At 36.5% G+C, this 24,541-nt stretch overlaps 2 protein-coding genes across 5 annotated transcripts in view; one reads left to right on the top strand and one right to left on the bottom strand.

Moving 5' to 3' along the window:
• Positions 1 to 76: 76 nt before the first annotated feature.
• Tti1 (Telo2 interacting protein 1) lies at positions 77 to 3,209 on the top strand. Its single transcript, XM_089247824.1, has one exon. The coding sequence runs from the start codon at positions 146 to 148 to the stop codon at positions 3,128 to 3,130; it is 2,985 nt and encodes a 994-aa protein (XP_089103950.1). The 5' UTR covers positions 77 to 145; the 3' UTR covers positions 3,131 to 3,209.
• A 9,240-nt stretch (positions 3,210 to 12,449) lies between these two features.
• LOC149071806 (liprin-alpha-1-like) overlaps positions 12,450 to 24,541 on the bottom strand; it is a 153,130-nt gene continuing 141,038 nt past the window's right edge. For 3 of the 4 annotated variants that reach the window (XM_089247917.1, XM_089247918.1, XM_089247920.1), the window contains exon 25: positions 12,450 to 24,111. In XM_089247917.1, the coding sequence (XP_089104043.1) occupies positions 24,046 to 24,111 (66 nt within the window). In that variant the 3' untranslated portion in view covers positions 12,450 to 24,045. Of the gene's footprint in view, positions 24,317 to 24,541 lie in introns of all 4 variants that reach the window. The other variant, XM_089247919.1, reaches the window with a different exon arrangement.

Raw genomic sequence — 24,541 nt, 5'->3', positions numbered from 1 at the left:
TCGGTAAATTTTTGAACGAATGTGATCACAACATTTCTCTACGATTCCCAGTTTTGTATCAAAAAGTATGGTCTGACTAAAGGAGTGAACAGAAACATCATCATCATCAACACAACTATGCGTTTTGTTTACAAACTTTTCAAACATGGCGGACGAAGAGGAGACAGCGTTTCAAAGATTGAAGCCGATCTGCGTGTCGCTGACGAGATGCTACGAAACCGATACTTTGAACGCTTTACGTGAAGCGTGCGAGAAACTCGAAACCGGCGTGTTTCAGAAGCTGCAAGAATACGTAATTTTCCCGTGCCGAATCCACCTGAGGAACGAAAATGACGAGACGGTGGTCATCGAATGCATCGACTTCATGGCTTTCGTCTTCTGCAGGACGAGGATCTCGTCCTGGTTCATGTTCAGCGATATCCTGGCGAAGCTGTTCGAGTACGTCGGTGGTCCTCCGAATATCCGGCCATCGGTCAGCGAGGAGCTGAAGCTGTCCGTCTGCCGCTGCGTCGAGGCATTGGTCGTTAACTCATCAGACGACATCCGATCCAACGTCTACGGCGGGGACTACAACCTGCAGCTCGCGCAATACCTGTACTCTTTGTTGGAGGTCATCAAGAAGGAAAAGGCCAAGGTGCTCCGTTGTGCAGCCGTCCGAGCACTCTCCGCAATGCTTTATTGCTCGAAGAAGATGACCGATGATGACGGGAAGATGTCGAAGCTGGCTGGCGATCGCCTCGCTGCTTTCTTGCCCGGTGTCTGCATAGGGATCCAGATGATCATCTGCGGTGATGTCAAACAGGGTCATGTCATCACCGTCGCAGCCATTGAACTCTTCTCGAAATTCATAGTGTTAGAAATGAGTGACAAGCACATATCCGTCAGGGACGAGCGACCTTCCAATAAAAAAATCCAGAACCCTAAAGTGTCTTCTACCGTTTACAGGAATGTCCAATGGGCTAAGGCAACAGCGCAGAAACTAGAGGTCATCGTGAGAAACATCTCTGATCTTGTCTCTCATGAGCATCTCAAGGTTCGTATGGCCATTGCGAATTGCGTTAAGTGCCTCCTACGTCACTGTAGCAAAAACCTAGAAAACTGCATCTCGTCATTGTTGCAGATATTGTTTGCGTTAATCAACGATGATTACAAAGAAGTAGCTGCCGTTGCGAAGGACGGCATTGATTCGTTCTCGAGGGACTGCGATACGAAATCCTTGGACCACATACTAGAAGAAGACATATTATCATTGTGTTCGAAGCTCACGAAAATCCATCTTATCACTGATGATAAGAAGAAATTGACCGTTATCAAATCTGTACTGGGTTATCTTCAGCTGTTGGGGACGTCCATCAATAAGCTGTTGTATTCGTTGCCTCACCTCGATAGATTCTTGATGAGTGTCTTGAACTTTGTTCGGTTCGATGTGAGAGACGTCTACATGCTGGAAGAAGTTCTCCCATCCACAGATTTTACATCTTCCTCACCGCAAATCTGGCCATCTAAACATTTCCTGCATTTCAGAGACGGTGAGATACTTTTGAAAGTCAAATCAATATGCATGTGTTTGGGTCGGAACGGGGACTTGAACTTACTGATGGATTATCTATTGGCAAAGTTTGATAACGGTGAGTATCGAAATGAAGCTATCTTCGTTATAACTTATATCATCCATTCCTGTGAAATAGAAGACGATTTATTTGAATCAAAGCTTCGAGTTATAGATATTGTCATGCAGACACTATTATCACCTGAAAACAAATATGATGGCAGTAACGACCCCGGTGGTAGCATTGAGAAGCACAACAAAGACGTCCTAAACACTTGCTTGGTGCTAGAATGCGTCGCAGTATGTTCAAAAGTACTCGGAGAGCATTTCCGCCTCCTTCTCATGGACGTCTTGTGTCCTGTGCTGGAACATGCCGGTTCTGAGAACCTAGCCGTAAGCCAATCAGGGAAAGTGTGCCTGTATGTTATAGCATCCTCCTGTGGTTACGGGTCCGTCACCGAACTCGTATCTGAAAACTCTGATTACCTGATCAACAGCATAACTTTGATGCTCAGGCATTTCTTGCACAGGCCCGGAACGGGACGGGTCATCAGAGTCATCCTCGAACAGTGCAACATCGACGTACTGTTTCTGTTTCGAGATTCGATCAGGAGGTTGCTGAAGGTGTTGGATCTGAATCAGGATAAAGCATTATTCGTGATGCCAATATTCCTATCGGTCATACGAGCAGTCGGTAGGTGGCATCTGCCAAATACTGCATCCTCAGCATGTGATGTCAAACATGAAAAAACACAGCAGAGCCTCAAGAAAGTGCTACTCGATCACCAAAAACTGAAGAAGATATCCACAGCATTCACAGAGAACTTTGAGGAAAGTATTGAAACTGACGAGCAGCAACAAGATATGGACAGCATCCAAGAGGAAGAACCGCAGTCAAAACTGTCTCTTCACGCAGAATTGGTTATAGATATCTTTGAGCGGTGCGTCCACATGATATCTTCTCAAAATCAAGAACTGTGCATGCTGTGTCTCGAAATAATAGGTTCAAGCATAACGGCATTACAGGAGGAAGTGGATAAGATACATCCATCCATCCACAAGATCTGGAGCCCATTAGTCCAAAGATTCTCTGGCAATATAATAGTCTCAGCGAAAGCATTTGAGACTCTCGTGATCATTGCAGAGAAGTGTGGAGACTTCATAAAATCGAGGACGATAAAAGAAGTCTGGCCGAAACTTATATCGTTGCTGCATAACAATTTGTCTCTGGGTAAATCAAAAATGGCGAAGCTCCAGATGACGAACAACTATAAATATTTAATTCTCGTACTGTCAAAAATTGGAACATTGGCGGAGGCGCTGGATCTAACAGAGAAGGAATTTGAGTCTCTACTTTGCTGTTGCCTGCCGTACCTGGAACGAGGCAAACCTGTAGCCTTGCAAGACGCTGCAAGGATATCTGTGGACATTTTGGCATCTGTTGATCCAGATGCTTTTTGGTTTCATTTTAACGAGTTGTACGGTTCGGAAAGAGAAATTTCTGTCACAAATTCTGAGTTACAAACTGTTAAATTTTATTGCTGCCGGCCCGATTCAATGAGTTATATCTCACCGGTATGATAACCTGTTGCAGGATTAAATGAACTTGTTGATCACAATTAATCGTTAGAAAAATGTAAAAGGAATTTTGAATATTTTATATTTGCAAGAATTCCGATATCTGTTGAAGTCTGTCTTGTCAGAAGTCGTCTTTGTGTGATGTTGCACTATGCACAGTTAATCCTAAAAAAAGTTTCATATCATACTTACTGAACCCGTCATGGAATCACATGATGTTGCCTGGGACCTCAAATCTGATTTTGTAAAAATAAACTGAGCGTGACATTTTTTTTTTATAGATTACTTAGATCACCCTGGGTGCAGACTCAAGTGACCTGCTATATATTTACTCAGTGCAGTAACTAGCCAGGTGCACCCTCACAGGGACCACTTGGAGAAGCGAAGTCCAAGAATGGGCTGGACGAGGCCTAAATGCAAATTCTTGCACAGGAATGGCTAGTTACAGCACTATTTACAGATCACTTGAGTGATTCATGGCACAGTTTCAGATCACTTAGGTGATCTGCAGGGCAATTATAGATCACCTAAATAACTTGAGACAGTTCCACATCATTCGAGTGACTTGCTCACAGTTCCTAAGAACTTAAGTGACCGGTGAACTAAAACAAGCTTTTCACAAAATTATCTCGCAATAAAATATGATAAATGTGAATAAATAGTAGAATAGTTACGATTGCACAAAGCCACATTATTCCTCTGTCAAATGATACCAAACAAGCAAAGATCGTGAAATATAATGGATCAAAAAATTAACATATATATGCAGTTGGCCATGCAACAGCACGTTGCTTGAGGTTAAGTGGCCCCAAGCACATTCCACTCAAGTGACCCACTGCTCAGTTCCAGATCAGTTAAGTGGTCTGTAGTGCATTTTTGGATCACCCAAGTGACTCACTACTCACTTCCAGATCACTTAAGTGACCTTTGGTGCAGTTCCAGTGCACTTGAAAGGGGCCTGTTGCACACATTTCGAGATTATTGAAGCGACCTGCGACACAGTTTCACATCGCTGAAGTGAGTAGCACCTTTACACACCACTCAATTTGGAAAACGAGTGAATCTCAACCTTTAGATTTTTATTTTCCCTGACGTTGAACTGCTTTTACAGACATAATTGACCAAATATTAACAAACATTTAAAAAGGCTGTATTCTCAAAAGTAACAAAGTAACTTTTATCGCTTTCAGAGTTTTGATGTGTGCGATATGCTCTCTATGCGTGTGCACGGTGGGATATACACTATAAAAGCTTTTACAAAACTGGAGAAATCCAACCAATAAGAATATCGGTTACACTAGAAAAAGGCAACTGATCATCTTATTGGTTGCATTTTTCAAGTTTTATAAAATAACTTTTATAAAAATTTTATAGTGTAATCCCGGCCTTACACTACAAAAGTGTAATAAAGGGTCTTTTACAAAATCTTAAGGGAAAAAACCACCGATAAACCTATTGGTTACATTCACTCCAATGCAACCGATATGCTTATTGATTGTATTTGTCAAACATTCTTCAATTGCAAGTTTTATAAAAGAGCTTTTATCAAACTTTTATAGGATAATCCCAGCCTTAGAGAGAGAAAAAGTCCTGACGTTCACCAATAGAGAGCAGAGGCGTATTTATGGTTTAGCCACCCTCCTCCCATTCTAGTCAAATTTTTTGACTAATCTTTCTTTAAATTTGCCATTCCTGCATAACCAGCTTGACTCTCCGCTCCTGCAAATACAACTAAGTCACTCTTTTGGTCACTCCCATGCTCACACTCTAAGTAACTCTTTCGTCATTCATGTACTTGCACACGCTCTAGGTCACTCTTTTGGCTGCTCTCTGACGTATGGTTCCTTGCATGACGGGTCACACTTTTTATCATTTACACCCTCCAGGTCTGAGGCTGGAGTCCACCTTTCTCGAGTCATGAGCACTGTCAATGCCCACCATCGAATGAGGAGCACCCCTTATCACAATTTCAACATGCTTATGCCTGAAATGTGCATAGTCCCCATCTTTTTATAAAAATGTCGAGTATTTTTCCCTCATTCACAACGAAGCTTACAGAATTTTTTTTGAATCTTTACTGAAAAACCAAGTACATAGAACACAATAAATTTTTCATGTTCAATTTTCTAATGAATGACCCATAATTTTTCAGCGATATGAGCGACAGTTTTTTAATTTTATTTCTGTGCCTTTAGCACAATTGTTGACAATAATTAATTGGCAATTCCCTGTAATATCCTCGAAATAATATTGTTAGCTTATTTATAAAGGCATATTTTTAGGATTTTAAAGCAAATTTTTAGATTTTTGAAGTATAAATACATTTTTGAAGTATAAATACATTTTTTAAGGCATAAATGCATGTTTTATGAAGCATATTCTATCGGTTTTTAGGTTTTAAAAATCCTAGCCCTAATAATTAGCAGTATTTTCATTTTTGGCAACTTCTTCCAGCCAGAGTTGTCAATTTGCAGTATTCAGAATTCATAACAATCGTTTTTCCGATAAAATATGGTCAGCTTAGACGAGATAGAACTGCTGCTGCCATCTAGTTAACATTAATGAACTATGGTCATCATCATCTATAATAATCGAGTCAATTACAGGGCACATGCTGTCATCTATCAATCACTCAGTGAGTGACTAAACAATATCAGAGTACTTATAGTCACCGGTAGATGATAGCACAAAACTGAATACTCATATATTTCTTTGAGCCGGCAGGACCTGAAATCTCCGATAGTCCAAAAACTGTCTAAATAAGTAAAAAGCGCGGGAAGACAACAAAATATCGTGATCGAGATTTGAAACGGTCGTTCAACTGCTCGGAAGATGTCGATAAACACTAATTGAGATTCAAAAAGTCGATTTTATGGATTACACGTGTTGAGTTTGGTTATTGTTTCTACTTTTAGTCATTGAATTTCACGCGTATGTATTTTATTTCGTGTATTTTGGTGGTACAGCATGTGGTTGATGGGGTAGGGCGGTGCTTCTAAAAATTTTGACCCACGGCTCCCCAGAGTATAGTGTAGTAGATATTCATCCATAAAAGAACCACTTCAAAGTATGAGAAAAGGGACGCATATCAATATCGACAACGTGCCGCGAAGTTCATAGGGGGTCATGACACTCTCTTTGAGAAACACTGGGCCAGGGCTATAGGCGAAAACGAAGAGGCCCACTTGATCCAAGATTTTGGTGTACTTTTACAGCAAAGAACTAAACTCCCACCCCCTGAAAAGCCTGCTTACACCATGGGCCCCTCCCACACACAACCTGATATGTGATGAAAGTATCTTGGCACCAATCAATGGTGTCAATATACTTTGTGCGTACTTGGTTAGTCTAGCGAAAAAATAAATAATGCATTACATAATATTTATATATGTTATCTTTAACCACACATCCTATATAAAGTGTATTTTGAAATATGCAGGGGTGCAAGTGCCCCTCATCCATTTCGGAGCAGCAAATTTCGAAAATGGAGCAGAACTAAACACGAACTATATCTGCAATATAAGGAGTAATTTTTCTGTGAAATGCCAAAAGTTTTGCCAAAAATGGTTGGAACAAATAATTCTAAATAAATTTCTTTCACAAATTAAAATCCATTTAAATTTTTTCTGAATTATACTTTGTCATTAATAAAACGACGAATGACGAATAAAAATTATTACTCTTTTCAAATTAAGCAACATGCATACTGAAAACCTAGGCAGCAAGAATTTCTGCTGCTTGAACACCAAAATCTTATTCCTCCTGATATAGCAAAAAAGTGCATGCAGAATATAATAAGAGTTTCCGTGAAAAAAAAAAAAAAATTGGCTTCTCACAGAATTTAAAGGAATTATTAAATTTAAAAGCAAAATGCAAAAAACGAGAAAAATATAAATACCTTATTTACTTAAAGAATTTCTCAACCTAATAGCGTGTTAATAGATTACGAATCACGAGTCGCTTTCAGAAGTACAGCATCTCAATGACTATTTTTTTCCAATTTTTTATGCCCTTGAACATAAGATTTTGTATGTCTTATTCCATTAAACATTAAAGCATTGCATGGACAGATTTTTCAATGTTTGAACAGACTTTTATTTATTTGTTAACAATGAACTCTTTTTCCCTATTTGTGTTACCATATGCTGAAGATAAAAAAGTCTTCACCAAAACTGGCAAAATTTTGAACTTCGGGCAGCTTTCAAAGTTACAAAGTTTGAATATGTCTGCCCAATATCTATCTATCTATTCTCTGAACTGAATTCACTTCTTGTAATTGTTTGGATTGTAGTGCAACCCATTTATCACACATAATCAATAGTTCTGTTGGTGATACAGTGTTAAACAACCTCTCAGCAATACGTGAGGTAGTAATCTAATATCTCAGCAATGCACGAGATGGAGTATGAAAAACAAGAAAGGGTGCAAATATTTCATTCTCTCCAACAACATGTTTTGGAAAGGTAGGACATTAATATATATTAGGTATCTCACAGAAGTTATGTAAAATGAGCATGCTCCTAGTACAAACTCCTTCCTCTGACTATTGTGAGCATGCTCCTCCCCCACCAATGCAGTGGCGGACCGTGCGGCCATATTGGGCGCCGCTCATGGAGGGGTGCCAAATGGAGTTGAAAGGGTGAAAAAAGGTTTGTCGACCAAAAACATGTGGTCAGTAGTGCCAAAAAAAAGGTTCTGCATGGGTAGAGATTTTTTTTTCTCGAGCCGGACTCGTTCGCCAAATCCGGATTTTCGCGATGTGAAATTGTTACAATCGGCAACCGCCGACGATAACCACACGACCGTATAGTGGCTAGATGACAAAACTATGAATATTTTTGCTGGAGTTTTTACAGATTCTATTTTTCCCAACGATCTCCGAAAAATTTCGGTAATTTAAACGAGTAAACCAATCCTCTTTTCGATGTATGCCGTCTTTGAACGCAGGTTGGCAGCCACGAAATTACCGTTATTTTCAGCATATAACCTATAACCAGCAGGAGAAAGAACGGTCTCAGAAATCGGAAAATTTGGCATATTTATTCAGCGACTTTGATAGAACGCCGGTTATACCAATAACAGTACAGGACATTATACTTCAAGGTAGTATAACTACTTTCCAAGGTCACGAGGTAACGCGATTGTGGTAGATGGTTGGGAAGTGAAAAAAAAATTCAAGTTTCTCCCTCCGTGTCACGAGACCGTTTTCCGTGTCTCGGAAAAAGAACGCGTCCCGTGAACAACAATTACATGCGCCTTCTTCCTAAATTAAGGGTATTTGACGTACTACAGTGCATTAGCGGTACCTCCGCGAACCACAAACAAGAATTGGCGCAAATGCGCAGGGATTCGGCACCTTGGCGCACCGTGTAGCAAGAGAACCGTTTCGGCGCAATTGGCGCAGCTCTTGCACCCCTGAATATGAAATACTTTAAAACTTTTTCATGGACTGATTAAAATTCTAGACAGGGTTCGCCGATGGTTTGTGCACTCGTGCGATTTAAATTCTTGCATTACTTGAATATACAGTGTCCCACAATCACCTGACGGTTTTCAAAATGGGAATAGCAAGAAAACGGTGACAGATATTAGTCATTCTTCCAGAATGTAAATGTGCGAAGTCAGTAATTTCAGCCACGTCATTCATGTTTCTAGGGTTTGCATAGTTATTAAAATTAAATTTATATATGGACAACCTGTGCCCAAACACAGAATTAAAAAGTTCCATTGTCTCTTCTGATGCCAACGAATAAATTTCCACGTTTCTAAGTGCAATATTCACAGATATATCTGAATTCAAAAACTGGAGAAAAGTTGGGAAAGAAGCGTTGTCCGTTATGTTTTTGCTGCTTTTTCCCCAATTTTTGAGTTTAAATATCTCAGTGAATACTTAGAAACAAGGAAATTCTTATTAATTAAACTGCTTTTGTATTGACAAGTGGAGAGGACATTTCTATATGCATGTGGCCATCTGGTTGGATTAAGTCATTCATGAGCTATTAGTTGATTGTTGACGGCGTCTTTCAACATATATATATACGCTCCAAGGTTAAAACAGTCTATCTGCTTCCATAGCTTTGATGGTAGAGCACTCGTCCGGCAAGCGAGAGATCGGGGTTGGAGTCCCCGTGGGGGCAGTGATGAATTTTCTTCCTTGTAATCTTCACCTCCACAAATAATCAGTCTCTCAATGAATCTTGTATTGACAAATGGAGAGGACATTTCTATATGCTTTACACGATAGTCAAAAATGAGCCACGTTTAAAATCAGTGACCATGAAACTTCATGGTTTTCAAAACTTGGCATGTTTATCAGTTTCGATAGAAAATTCCAATTTTACAAGGCGTCTGAATAATCAAATTCATTATATTAAATTAATTCTTAAGACAAATTAATGTGGGATTTACACAATTTTTTTATTGGAATTAAAAACGAAAAATGAGCAATAACTAATATATATTTTATTGTGGTCTTTTTGTTTCTATATTTCATTGTGTACATTTTTCGGTCGCGGTACATATAGTTGAACACAGTACCGTATTTCTTGGAATAATCACCACGCACGCGTCACTGTATCAGAAAAAAAGAAATAACATATGAATGACATTTTGAACTTAACATGAGGACCCACATATTTCCGATACAAAATTTATTAAATGCTTATTTTTAATTTTGCAAATACTTGCTAAATGCTCAGTAATGCTTGCCAATTTCAAAAATTCTACTCGGTCAATTGAGAGAGTTGTATCATGTAATTCAATAGACCTGTATTAATCTCTTGGAAATTGGGTATTTTGAAACGAAAATCTCTCAGTGTAAGCACCAACAGTCTTGAAAATCATGTTTTGCAAAACGTAGACAACGCGATGCTCGTTTCATGAAATAAGGGGATTAATATAACATAGCAGTAGCAGTTAAAATACTGCGTATATGTAAAAAGTACTATGTCCATTTCCATTAATATTGAGATAACGCTATTAATTTGCAGTATTTTCGTTACACAATAAACATAGGCATAGAACATCAAGTTCTATATATATTTCAATAAATAAAATACAATGTATAACTATTCTTTTTTTACTTTAATTTCTCAAATGAGCGCTATCTCAAACTTTTTTCAATTTATCAATGTATCAAATAAAATACGTGTGTTACGCCTTATTGAATAAAAGTATTACAGAGGATTCCAAATTAACTAAGATTGAATTTTGTGGCGATTGTTAATAAATCATCAATAAAGAAAACTCTCACAAAATACAGAACGTATGAACTTATCAGAAATGAGTAGCTATATTTGATATTTACTTTCTGTTTTTGCAAAGTGTAAAATGAAGAGTTTTTTTTTTCCGTTTTAATGGTAATCCTGCGTTTATAAGCGAATGTAGTTTTGTAATACTGTATACAATTCATAAAAATGTGGGTTCAGCCTGCACGTTTGTCCTCTTTTTTTCAGGAAAACGTCACATGAGGATAGTTGTCCTTAAGACAAAATCGCTTGATCCTGCCTACCCTTCCCTACCATGTGATTTCTTTGTATTCCAATTAGTGACTGCAAACAGATGTTGTTCTGGATTGGCCAGCTTCATCCCTTTCGATTCCCGAACAAGTTTAAAAAAATCGTATTGTAATTGAAAAAATTCATCCATTAGTTTATATCCATTTAACACTGTTTCTATCACCCAGATGGTAAACCATAGCCCAAAGACTCACCAAAGCCCTGACCCGTGCCAATAAAAGCATCTTTGCTGCAGAAGATTCTTTCTCATACGGCAGGCGTTGTTAAAATTAGATATTTTTTCCCCTCGTATTCAGAAAAACTGTGTTGTAGAATATTCTGTCTTTACTTTCAAAGAGAGCCAAAATTAAGCTATTGAAATGTTCTTTGTGGTCAGCTGGGAAAGGCGGTGAATAGCACTGTAAATAGGAAGGTTAGACAATCATATACTTTTTTACTTCAACGGCAGTCCATGTGGAAAAATACATAAAAACAAACAATATGGTTCACGATAGAAATGACACATGGCACTTCCACACGTTTACGAAATGTAAATTAGAAAGATTTTTTCTCTTCTCTTTCTATACTCCAAAATTTGTTGCCTCCTCTGAATTTGCCACCCTAGGCCCCTGTAAATACAATGAGAGCAGCCCCCATCTCGTGGAAACTCTGGCTTACGAACCTGCCAAAGATCCAACAGCCTTGCTCCACAATGGTCATGTCCTTTCTACGGAAAACCAATATCTTACAGATGTTGAAAGGTCCCGACAAGCAAAGAAAGAAAAGTTCTTTTTTGTTCATCCAGGCTAAATAGTTTTTCTGCCCCATCCATATAATGTCTGCCCCAATGTAAGGTGGCTTCATATTGGCATTGTTTTTTTCTGTTGCTACTCACCTATCTATCACTTCTGGGGGAAAAAACCTGAGAGAGAAGAAACATTGAATGCCACAGCTTCTCCAAAGCCTAGATTTTAGGGAAAAAATTGAAAAAAAAAAATCTGTGACCTTCACTCAAATTTTGTGACTTTTTCCGGGCTTCCATGAACTTTCTTCTCATTCTCAGACTTTTTTTCAATGGTAGACACCCTGGAAATGCTTGCCAATTGGCATGCTTACTATCAAAAATTCTAACTAGACATCACCAGAGATGTCCATCCAGGTGGGTCCCATGCATTAAGATGGTGCCAAGTGTGTGATCGTGTGAGTGACCCAGTGAGTTAGACAATTTGCCTGTCCTAACTGTATGAGTAGCCAAGTGAATGACCGTTACTCACTTTGTCATTCGTATGGTCATTTACTCACTTGCAGAGCTGTAGCATACCTTTCGGAGGCCCCTTAAAAAAAAAATATTATTCAAAATAAATATGCATTTTTGTGAGGCCCCCATTAAGCTCGGGGTCCCAGCCTAGTTACTGCCCTGCTCACTCATATTTACTTAATGTCTGTCCAGACTTTTTTTATAGGGACCTGTTTTTAAGAAAATTCTAGTTATTTTTGAGAAATGGTCATTAATTTTGTGGGGAGCGAAATAATCAAAAAAGAAATGAAATGCCGAATTTATAGTTTCATTAATATATATTTTGTGAAGGGTCAGTTTTTCAGATCTGGAATTTTGTGAAGGGTCTGCTCTTCAAATCCAGGATTTTATGAAGGGTTTGTTTTTCAGGTCTGAAATTTAAAGGTCCTTTTTCACGTCCAAATTTTGTCAAGGGTCTGTTTTCAGATTTTAGAAGGGTCTGGAAAACGTACACACATTTTCGCTGGACAAACCCCTGCTACTGTAAAAATCAAACAAGACTTCAAATGCATCAACAATGGAATACATAAGACAAAAACTTTTATTACACACTGGCACACTTGGTCAATTTGTTTTTTTTAAAGCGATGTACAAAACATGTACTAGTTCATTTTTTTTCCATATACACAAAAACTGTTTTTTTTTGTTTTCTTCAGAGTACCATCTATATATATATTTATAATATGTATATATTTTGTAAACGACTAAAGTTTCTTCTTTCCTTTTTCTTCTACCTCGTTTTGCATTAATTATCTATATTTTTCATGAAACATTCATTGCAGTGGTTGACGAGAATAAAATATCGTTATATATGAAAAAAGAAAACAAAAATTAAAATAGGAGTTCGTAGAACGAAATTGTTTTTCGATCTTCTCTATACACGATACACACGTATACGATACATCACAAATACACGAACAGCAGGATTAATGTTACAATAATTTGAACAAGGCACAATGCATATTATTTCCTCGTTTAGTAATTACTAATTTGTTTTTTTTTCTCAGACGGGACATTTAAAACGTCACACACAAAGTGGAATCTGTCGGCGACTGCGTGGAAATGTGTCAGAAGAAGGAAAAAATTCACATGTTAAGAAATCATGAAGACAAGCGAGTCACTAAAAATAGCTTGAATTTATCGTAACAGTTACTATATTTAATATGTATGTGTCATCCTGCAACGACTGCAGAACAAGAATTCTTGCTTGAAGTCACAAAGCTTTGTTTCCTGTTTTATCTGGAAACTATGGGTCATAGAAGTATGATTTGGGCAGTTTTTAATCTACTCCGAGCGGTGATTTTTGTCCTGCAGTGGTATTTACAGGAAAAATTTTGTTTTCCGAACGACACAAACAAATGTTCATCACTGGTTCAGTTGAAAATGCATGGCAGCGGGATGTCAAACCATACGATGTGACAACAAATCTGACGGAATTTCATGGAAACAGGAATCGTAAATGAATTCCAGGCAGCTCAATGAGACCAACGGACAAAAAAGAATACGATCTGGATAATCCAGTTTATACTCTTTTGTCTAACCAAACTTTTTAAGTTCAATTTTTAAGTTCTTTTTTTTAAGTTCAATGAAAAACATTTTTGAACTTCGATCAATACACCTTGAGCGTTACGATTAAAAAAAAAATAAATTAACAAGCAGTTACACACTTCCAATAAATGAAATATTAGATCAGCAGAGATACCGCTGTACTCAAAATTAACTGGGACCCAGGTTATAGGCAAAATCGAGGTCCTTCTCGAAAAAACTTAGTATCCCTGTGAAAAAATAACTTCATTTCTAAAAACATGTTCAATCCAAAGGTTCATTGAAGAAAAAGGTTAATTTACCAGCTCAGCTTATATAACTAGGTTCTTCTACTTTCACTGTCTACTGGTAGGGAAAGCTTGTAAACGAACAAATTAATACTGAGAATTTAATGCAAGTAATAAATTTAAAACAAATATAATTAATTTACGCACACATTTATATATTTACTAATAAAACTCAATCTACAAATTCTCCTTTGATTGATTTTCTATTTCAGAAAAACTTATTAGCTCTTACAATAGATAATTTCTGATCAAATTTTTGAAGCAAATGATTCCAACTCCCTATTCATGAGATGCTTGTGAAGCGATTTCCTCGTGGAATGATTTTCTTTTCCCTCCCTGAGTGTCCACAACTCTGATCTGTCACCATTTAACTGCCACATATTTTCACACCTGAATATGGGAGCTATGTCAGATTTGTGTTGGTGAAGTTTAACAGTTCGTGTGTGTGTCCAATGTTTGGCATGTTTTGTGTTTAGTAGGTGGTGGTGCTATTTATCCTCCAAATTGCTAATGTGTGGATTTGAAATTTAATGTATACATATTTCTGTTGTAAGTCTGTGTGATAGACAGAGCCTTTTTTAGCCATTATAGCAACAGAGCCTTTTTTTTTGAAAGGGAATAGCTAACTCTAAGTTAGGAAACTTTAGAGAACCATATTTAGCCGATTACCACTGTACAATCACAGGTTCCAACAGGATTTTTGCTGAAGGCGAAATCAGAGCAGGGCACGGGGGATCATGCCACCCCCCTTCTCCCCAAGAAAATCGAAATACTTTTGTAGAAAATTTAAAACTTTTTTAAAAATACATTCTCATACCATTAGTTAATTAAATTTTTTTTGAGTGTTAATAACCCAAAATTTCTGTGGAAAACATTTTGGGATAAGTACCCATATTATGAGATTCAGGGCTGTATCGAGAAATTTCTTTCCAGGGGAGAAGAAAGTAGGGTGGGAAAACTGATATTATAAACTTAATTATGTGGTTCCGTACTATTTTACTTCCACTCCAGAAGAAACCTGCAAATCAAATCAAAGGTTCAATTACACTTACTCATAGCTGCCAAGCTATGAGAATGAAACTTTGGGAGATTTCAGTGCAGATAAGCTCCAGATTCTTTATAAAAAGGATTTTTGTGAATAAGGATTTATCACACACATACAAAAAAAAAAAATGCAGGGGACTCCCTTCCAATCATAAATGAGATTGTGGTAAAAAAAAATTCCGATGGTAATAATCTAAATTTGTTAGCAACTCATCAAAAAACGTTCAGGCTATAACACATGCAAGCAGGCTATCATTGGAAATTACCACAAAAAACTGCCAATTACCAGGCAGCAATTGGTTAAATTGTTGATAATTACACTCAAAATCTCCCCTAGGGGAAAAAAATTGAAATATGGTCACAGCATATATAAGTTGTCTTATCAATTTAACTGTCAATATGCAGAATGGGAACAGAACAGAATGGACCAAACACGACCAGGCTCTGTCACAAAATATAATACCATTGCTCTGGAGAATGTGATTGCACTAGAAAAAATGCTGACTAGTGACTTAGCTGAGCAACACCCCCTCCTCATTAACCCAAGCCCAGAAAGAATCCATTCCCCTCCCCCAAGAACCAAGGAATATCAGCATTTCAGAAGACTCCCATTCTCGGGTAACTCACCAGTTGCCAGACAAAACTGGCAAGGGCCGCTTCAACCTTGCTCCAAGTAACAAGAACATCCCCATGCAGTTGTCCCCAGCACCAGACACCGACGACAGACATTTTTTTTTACAAAAGTAGGAACTTTTTTTGAAGTCAAATTCAAGGATCTTTATGAACTTTCTGTGAGAAAAAGTCGAAATCTGGTCAAGTTGGCAACTGAAAGCCACCAGCCACATGTCTGATTCGGCATTAAATGCAGAAATAATCCATGAAGCAACAGTACAAAGAGTGGCCATGGTATTGGCTATACATCAGTGCAAATGTCCAACATTCCTGGTGACATTGAAGCCAGGCCATCATAACTATACCTCAGTGCAACCATCCAACAACCCTGGAAACACTGAAGTTATTAACAAAACATCAGAAAAAAAAAGTTGTGAACGCAGAGCTGCCGAAAATTCAGAAAATAAAATCCTAGAACTAATGAAAAACCTAATTTCAAAATCGCACAAAAGAAAAGAAAAATCTAAACACAAAAGGATTAATTTGAAACTCTGTACAAAGACAAAATAAAATAATAAGTAGGATCGACCAAAAACTAAACACAAGTTACTAAAGAAGCTTAAAAATGTTGTCATAAAATGATCAAATGAGAACGATAGACATAAAATAAATATATTTGAGACTTGGGTAATAATGGGTCTTCGCTAACGAATCTGATATACAAACGGGGCTAATACAATCACTATATATATATACTCATAAATCTTTATGTGAATATAAACCAACGTTATATGAAACATGTGAAATAAAAAAAATCTGATGACTAATTCTGATTATTCACAAAAAATAATTAATAACGGCACTTTCATGACATGTGATAGAAACTACAACACATCATAATAGAAAAACCTTGCCAAAATATCGGAAGTTGAGAAATATACAGTGGACTCCCGAATTATCCAACACACCTCTCTATAGTGATGGCAACTCATGAGAAATTTCCCGTATTCATAGGAAAAATAAGTCCATGTGGGAAATCTGTTAGCGTTTGCAAGAATTTCGCGAGTTCAATGAACAAGAATTTAAAAGAAATATACATATATAAATTCAATTTCCTCCACGGATGAATAGCCATTTGTCCAGAACCCCATGATTTTAAGGAGGGCTGCAAAATCTGAATATATATTCACAAGATCTTTGATTTTAGTCACTGGGCCCTCCTTCTAATTCCTGTTTTGTAAGGGGCCTGCCTTTATGTCGAAATTGAGTTTTGTTTATTGCATAGGATACAATAAAAGGGAACCTCTGGAAATACTGAACTAAAAATTTTTAGTCCTTCAAGCTTGTTATAAGGATTTCTTTGGAATGAATGCAACTTTTTTTTTTTTTGGGGGGGGGGGGTTGAATGCACACTAATAAGCAGATACAGGCTATTCAAATGGAGAAGGGGGAAGAAATACCCTCCAAAAACTCATGTATGGACAAATCCCAGATGCCAGATCACCATGGCGACTAAAGAATTGGTATTGGCCCCTTAAATTTTCCACATGTGATCATTAAATTCTGGTCTGAGGATGACAAATTTTGTGTATTTATGTCTGCTATTAGCTTCAAAAGGGTCCCAGAAAAGTAAAAAAAAAAAAAATTGAGACAATTCTTGTTGAAAATTAATTGCCACTAGGACGTTTCTGGATTGACTGTGTTTCCTCTCGCTTATCTAGAGGTTTTCTATATTTGATCTGGTGAGAGATCATCCTATGGCATAGCTACCAAATTTAAGGAATGAGAATTAGGGAGGTTTCTAAACTTATTCAAAGTTTGCACTAAAATATGGGTAAAAGGGATTTTTGGAAAACAATGTAGGGATCTTTTATTAATTTAATGTGAAAGTTTAGGGATTTTATTCTTTACAAAAGCGTGACATTGTGCAAGCCACCACTAATTAGAGCCAAGTCACCAATCATCACAAAACAGTATGCCAAGTTACCTGTCCATTGCTACTTTTAAATCAAATCATGCCAACACTAAAGAATCACCATCAGGCCCAAAACGGGACATATGACCAAATCAGATACACGATTTTGCCAATTTCAGATGTGAATTGACGTTGGTTGTGTGTTTGGTGAATCTTGGGTCCTCCCCCAAAACAAAATACACTCAATCCCATTTATAACATTGCACTTAGTTACTTAGAATAAAGACCATGAAAATAAGTCGTACTATCATCAAGGTTCTTAAAGCATTTTCCCACTTACAATGTTTTTCATGATGGATTTTTGAAAAACATTATATGTGGGATCCACTGTATATCTTTGTGATTTCACACAATGGCAACAATTTGCATTATACTTGTCATGCCATTTTGATGATAAAACACAAGAGCAACAGTTTTTTTTTTCCAGATAAATTCTTTAAGAATATTCCCTCCTCCCAAACTAGCGGTTTTTTTACAATCATGGTCGAGATTTGGGAGATATAAGAATTTTTCGGGAGTCTGGAGTAGAAAAACTGGAGGACTTTGCAGCTGTGCTGTGGAACCAAAAATTTTGCTCATTATGTATCTGAAGGTTCATTATTAACCAACTTCGCTACAGCAGAGTATGACTGTCATATATATATAGCATTTATGCTATACTACTTATTTGGCCAACTTATTGAATGTTCGCATACGTAGAAAATTTCATTAGCATATATATCCAACAACCGGAGTCCAGCGGAGTGTCAGATAGTCGGGTGTCTACTGTATAATTCAGTATTAGAATTGATTAGGGGAAAAAAAACAAATTCTTCTTTTCACTGTTGGGGCAACTTAGAATATGGACGTTGAACGAAGCTTATTTACAAAAATGCATATAATAATCATCTCACACATACATATATATATATTTAAAAAAACTAAGCATAAATAATGATTTTCAGTGGGAAAAAGCATAGGCATATATAAATATATTGCACTAGAAGTAAACAATAAAATCGATGGAGGGTATCATGTAACGTCCACATTAATCTCTGTAGAACAAGCAAGAATCTCTTCAGTAACATTGCCCAAAGACAGACCCTCTATGAGCCACAGTTTCTGGACAAAAAAGAAAACAAAATTTATAGTATTGCATCGGGCACAACGAATCACTGAGTGCAGTCCAATCGATAATGTCCACATTTCCGATTGGATGATGTGGACATAAAGGTTAAGAAAAAAAGTCTCCTTAGCTTTTGGAAAGTGAAGGCTACTCAAGTAATTTGAAAACATGCAGCAGGGCATCTAAGTTACTACTACTAAACCAAATTCACCTCGTCCATATTCCTCTGCAGAACTTCTAATGAATTGGTAAATGCTGGAATGTGTGTGTATGTGTTCTGAACCAAACAAAGTTTGTTTCTGTGTAATGCTTATTATAGTGTTTCCATCTGCCACCTATTTTTGAAACTATGAGTAAAGTGTAATGATTGAAGATTTGTATGGTTATAGGCCTGTTGCTCTCTGTGGTGAGACTTTTTAATAGGAAAATTGGCTCCCATTCGCACCTTAAAGTTAGGAGCCATGGAAACCTAACTTCAGCCAACACCCACTGTGGTGGTAGTGTTCGAACCCGGTTCCCAGCACACACATTCCCAGTTTGTCACTACATCCACTTGACTACCACAGCAGTAATCTACATTGCTAAATAACTGGTTGCAGTCCAGAATAAAATAACATGGCTCTCATAACCCTATTCAGTTGAACAAAGGATTGCCAATTTTCTTGTGACCACACACTTCATTGGATCTTAATGTAACATTAATGTAGAATATTGACGAGGCCCATATGATTGAGAAGGGAAAGGGGCCCTTAGGTCCCTTATACTGATTTTCTAACAAATTCATGGTGTATAACATGAAATGTGAATCCTATAAGTTCAAGAACCTTATTTTCTGAGTTTAGAGTCCTGTGTCAGCCTTCCTTTTATGAGAGGTCTTGACTTTAGATCAGTTGTTCCCTACCTTCTTGTTTTTGCCATGCCCCATCTAAGCTGATAAATGAAAATCATGATTCCCCTCCCCTTTAAGAGACACATGGGAAGGGGTGAAGGGACTATAGCTATAATTTAAAAAAAATCTTTAAATTGTTTCAATTGATTTCTATGAATTTTAAATGCTCTTTGAAGGTTGAAAACTCAAAACTACTTGGAGAGATTCTCTGTGCTCCCCTCAAGTGTCGAATTAGCTTATGTGTTCCCCCCCGCCCTGAAAGTAGGTCCTACTTACAGTCCTGTCATCTTTCTGTGACATATACAGCAGAACCTCTTGATAATGGATACCATGCGGCAAAAATTTTTTTCCCTAACGAGGAGTGTCCATTAATGGATAACAAAATACACTGAGGCCCATCTATGCAATTAAAAAAAAAAAAAAACACCTGTTATCGGGAGGTGTCTATAAAGGGTTTGGGGGGGGGGGGGAGAATTTCACTGAAGTTTTAATTATTTGAAAATGAATCTCCTATTCACTTGGAGGAAGCCAAAAATTAATCACTGGTCTAAAGCAGGGATTTTCAACCTTTTAGAGAGTGTGGGCCAAAAAAAAAACCATGTAGCCTCAATACAGCCCAAAAGCTTCGGGACAAATTAGGAACCCTATATTATCAGAATTTTATATATTCTAAGATCATTTTTTCATTAAATATGAACTTTGATTAATTCTTAAAAAAAAAAAAAAAAAAAAAAAAAAAAAATATCAAACTGCCCCCCTATGGAGGCATGGGCTCCATGTTGGAAATCGGGGTCGTCACAAACCATAGGTCCACCATGTATGACTTACAACTCGGTTCTCATATCTCTCTACAGCTCACATGAGTCGCTTGATAGAAATTTGTGCATGTTATTAATTGGTAGGCATTGGTTCCAGATTTCATGCACTGGATGCGATATCACATATTTTGTTTCTCGGCTCATCTAGACACAATGGTTCATAGAAGTTCAGTCTTCGGTCAATTTTCATTTATTCTAAAGAGAAAAAAACTGCTCTGCAGGATTTAATGAAGTCATTACCAGACAAAATGTATAATCCAGTAGAATCTGACAGGATTGATGCAATGGAAAAGTAAAGTGAAGAAAAAGGCATACATAAACATTTTTTCATGAAAATATTGATCAGACATATAAATTTTCATAATCTCCTGAAATTATAGATCTGTGAAACTAAAAAACAATGACAATCTCTCATACGGGATGGATAGAATAAATTTACTCGTCTTTGGTTACTTTGGCATAATGATTTTTTTCTCGAACACATTGAACATATCTTAACAAATGGTTTTCAATATATGATTTTGATAATCATACACACACACAGCTCACTATTGAGAAGAAAAAATGCAGGTGCACCTGTGGAAAAGCATGCCTGCACGAAAATTCGGGGATACAACACTTTCCACCATTTATATATTGATTAGCATGTTGTACATAAGCTAAATAGCTGGTTTGAATTTGAAGCGAGAGTGACAAGTACGATTGAATTCTGGCTTTTTTAATGGTGTTCGGACATGTTGCGTCAAACACTCAAATAAGAGGACAAGAACCAATATCGTCGGAGCATTAGTTGATAACTAGAGTGACATGCATTAGAAGAAAGCAAAATACTTTCAACAGTTATGTTACAGATGAAAAATGTTCCTGTGGCATGGCAAAAACAATAGCATAGTGCAGAGTTTGCGATCGGTTTTGTTTTTACGGGCGAGTTAATCAATGAACAATGTGTGCATTTAGCAACTTAAAAATTTGTGAAAACAATATTGATGAGATTTCCGTCATATACACACACATCTTTTTTTTTCTACAATGAAAAATTCTGGGTTTTTCTTATTTTCCTCACCAATAAATTAAAAGTTTTGTTAAATGATCTTGGTGACACACTTTCTGATAAAGTGGGACATGCCACTTTCGCAAAATACAGAATGGACCCATATCATAGAATGGGGGGAAAATTTCATTTTACAGGAGTTTGGTTTATATCATCAATTTTTTAGGTTGACTATTTAGAGGTCAGAAGGTGTGTTCTTTTCTCTTGTTGACAAACATTTCTGTACTCGGTAAAAAATGTCCTGATCAGGCTGCGGGTAACCACAATGACCCATGTACATATAGAGCTGCTTTTCCAATGGATGCATATGGGCAATGAACTCAATAGAGAATGCAAATGAAGAGTCCGGGGATGAAACAACTTTACCACCAAATTTATATTTTGAGAAAAATGAACCTGAATGCATGGAGTAAAGTGATTTTTCCCTAATATACGAAACGTCATCACTTTTTTCAGCTTTAAAGCTGTTCAACCCTGAAAATGAATGCACATGGGGATAGTACAAAATTAATGCTACAAGATGGCACCACTATCTCATTTTTGAAAAAAATTGCCATGAAGTGGTTTAACCCTTGGACCCCCTCAAATATAAGGTGAAAAAAAAAGTCTCTTCAGTTCTTGCTTAGGTTCTTCCCAGTTACAAAGACTTTCTCAAAGATCTAATAGCATACCGTGCATTAACCTTTTGCAGTTCTGTGTCGAGGTGGATCCCACATAGGATTGCATCAGGAAACAACGGTACTTTATTGCGCTAATGACATCTTATAATAGGAAGCCCCATGAATATTCCGGTCCTTATCAAAACTTATGAGCTATACAAAAATACACAACAGGACAAACATCTAAGGGCCTTCTTCTCATTGCATGGAGGCATTATAAAGTACAAACTGTACCAACGAAGTGCTGAAAAAACCTTTGGACCGCAAATGGTTAAAAGATATTATAATTCACATTAAACAGTTCTAATCCAGCTTCTCACAATGGTTGAACCACAAAAAAGGCAGGCTTTGAGAAACAAAAAGTCTTATTTTAGAACAGTAAGATTACGAAAAGAGTCTTTGGAATGCTGCGGTATGACTGAACATTTCATAAACAGTTTTGTGGAGGGGGAGAAACAAAGCTGCCCCGTTTCATTCAAACAAAATAGGATGTATGGTCATTTTATTTGCTTCTAGGATGGTTTTGGATTTTATTATCAGAAACCTAGAGTCCTGATGTGATCACATCAAGCAGCGTGCACAGTATTAAAAAATATATACATATATACTACGATATTTATAGAATCATATTCTTATATTTGATACTATAATGTGTGTAATATTTATTGCTAAAAAAATCAAAGCATCATACATAACTGAAATTTGGAGACAAGATAGGATGTCTATCACGTTACAGCCAAATCAGAAAATGAGTCAATTTGTTGCGGTATCAGAAAAATGCCACATCGGTCATTGATATAGGTCGTCAAAATTTATTAAGCTAGCCCAATGAAATATATCGATTCTTATATTCCCATGTAAAGGCCAAAAGAAAACATTTATCACTCTTATTTTATGTTTTGATGGCTGCATTAAGGCTTCACTATATAAATTAAATGAAAAAAAAAAAAAATCTTTTATCAATTGAAGGGTGAACGCTGCAAGTGCCAAAAGGGAAAATGTTGGGGAATCACAAAAACCATTTTTTTGCAGTCCGTAATAACATTCACATGTTCAACCTCTTTATATGATCTTCCACTTGGAGGACTACCAGGCACTATTCCAGTTGACATTATAAAGATTTGCTGCTTTGATACTTTAACGTGAAAACAATGTTTGAATTTTTTTTGGCACTTACAACATTTACCATTTTTATCCTTCAATTCATTAACTTGATAACGGAAAAAAAATATTTATTTTGAAATTATAATACAACTTCCATAAACATTCAATTAAAACGAGACAAACTAAATAATGTTTTTATATTAAAAATTCTCTCAAGCATATTTTCTTTTGGATATTCCTGTCAGGACAAATAAAGTTCTATATCTTCCAGCAAGAAAATTATGTTCTTATTTAAAAATGGGCAAAACATTTTGGCCAGGTAGTCACTAATATTACGATAATTCTGTTTTATTCAACATAAAGATATGTCAACTTGAGTAAAAAAACCAGCCACAAAATAAGAGGTAAATGAAGGTACCCCCTATCGGCAAAAAGTTACCAAATACATGATATGTGTAAAAACATTGCCGGTTAACCAAAAGAAAAAGCAAAAAAAAAAAAAAAAAAAAAAAATTGCTGCACAATGAATCCATGTATAATACAAAAAGCACACTAGAATATTTTTTCCACTCATGTAACTTCATGTGTGTGTGTTTTTGACTCATGTGCCATCGACTTCGCAATATTACCTACTACAGCACATTCCATTTGTTTTCATCTACATATATATATATGTACTTATGGTATGAATGAATGGCAGTTAAGCTTTTATTTATTTTTTTCTTTCTCCTCAAACGGTTGACAAACAAATTGATTGCACGGGACATGTCGAGAATAATGCGGTATTAGTTACATTGCAATTTCATTTTTTTTTCTCACACATATATATATATATATTATTTATATATATTTCTATTCCATTGGCCTATGTACATATGCCTCAACAATAATTCATTATCGACATTCATTTGACTTTAGTAATTACTCGAGTTTTTTTTCACCTTTGTTTCTTCTGCAAAACACTTTTTTTAATCCAAATAATAGTTAAAAAAAGGATTTATTTATACATACAGGGAATTAAAAAAAATGGAACCTTTCACACTAATCTATCACCCTGAACACTATGGTGAACGGCAACAGTGTGGGTAGGATGCTTCACTCCCTAGAATAATAATAATATAATGAGAAAAATGGAAAGAGAGGGAAGAAGAAAAAAATTTACATACATGCATATATAGACACTTTCGAAACATCAAATAAACTCGAGTCGGACAAAAAAAATACTTTTGCTTTTAGCACAATGCCAATTATAATAACAAGTGAATAGGAGCTTCAAGATCGGATTGTAGAAGCATTTGTCATCTGACCTAAAAAACAAAAAAAGAGGCAAAGCCATGCAAAACTGAACAAACGCAATGAAAATAAGCGAGAGGTGGCAAAAAAACCATTAAAAATAAAAGCTAAAGCTAAACATTTTTTTTTTGCAAATGCCAGAAATACAAATAAAATATTTCACAACTGAAATTTGAATACAATGAAGAAAAAATAACAATACAGGTAAATAACAAGGAAAAACAATGAATTTTTAAGGT

This window comes from Pholcus phalangioides, unplaced genomic scaffold (genome assembly GCF_987345545.1).
Source record: "Pholcus phalangioides strain wild (caught in Gottingen) unplaced genomic scaffold, Ppha-v1.0 ptg000018l_1, whole genome shotgun sequence".
Lineage (NCBI taxonomy): Eukaryota > Metazoa > Arthropoda > Arachnida > Araneae > Pholcidae > Pholcus > Pholcus phalangioides.
Note: the sequence above shows the minus strand (reverse complement) of the source record. Positions and strands in the feature narration are given on the sequence as shown.

Coding starts and splice junctions, on each gene's coding strand:
- Tti1 (XM_089247824.1), top strand. CDS start 146: ATGGCGGACGAAGAGGAGACAGCGTTTCAAAGATTGAAGCCGATCTGC.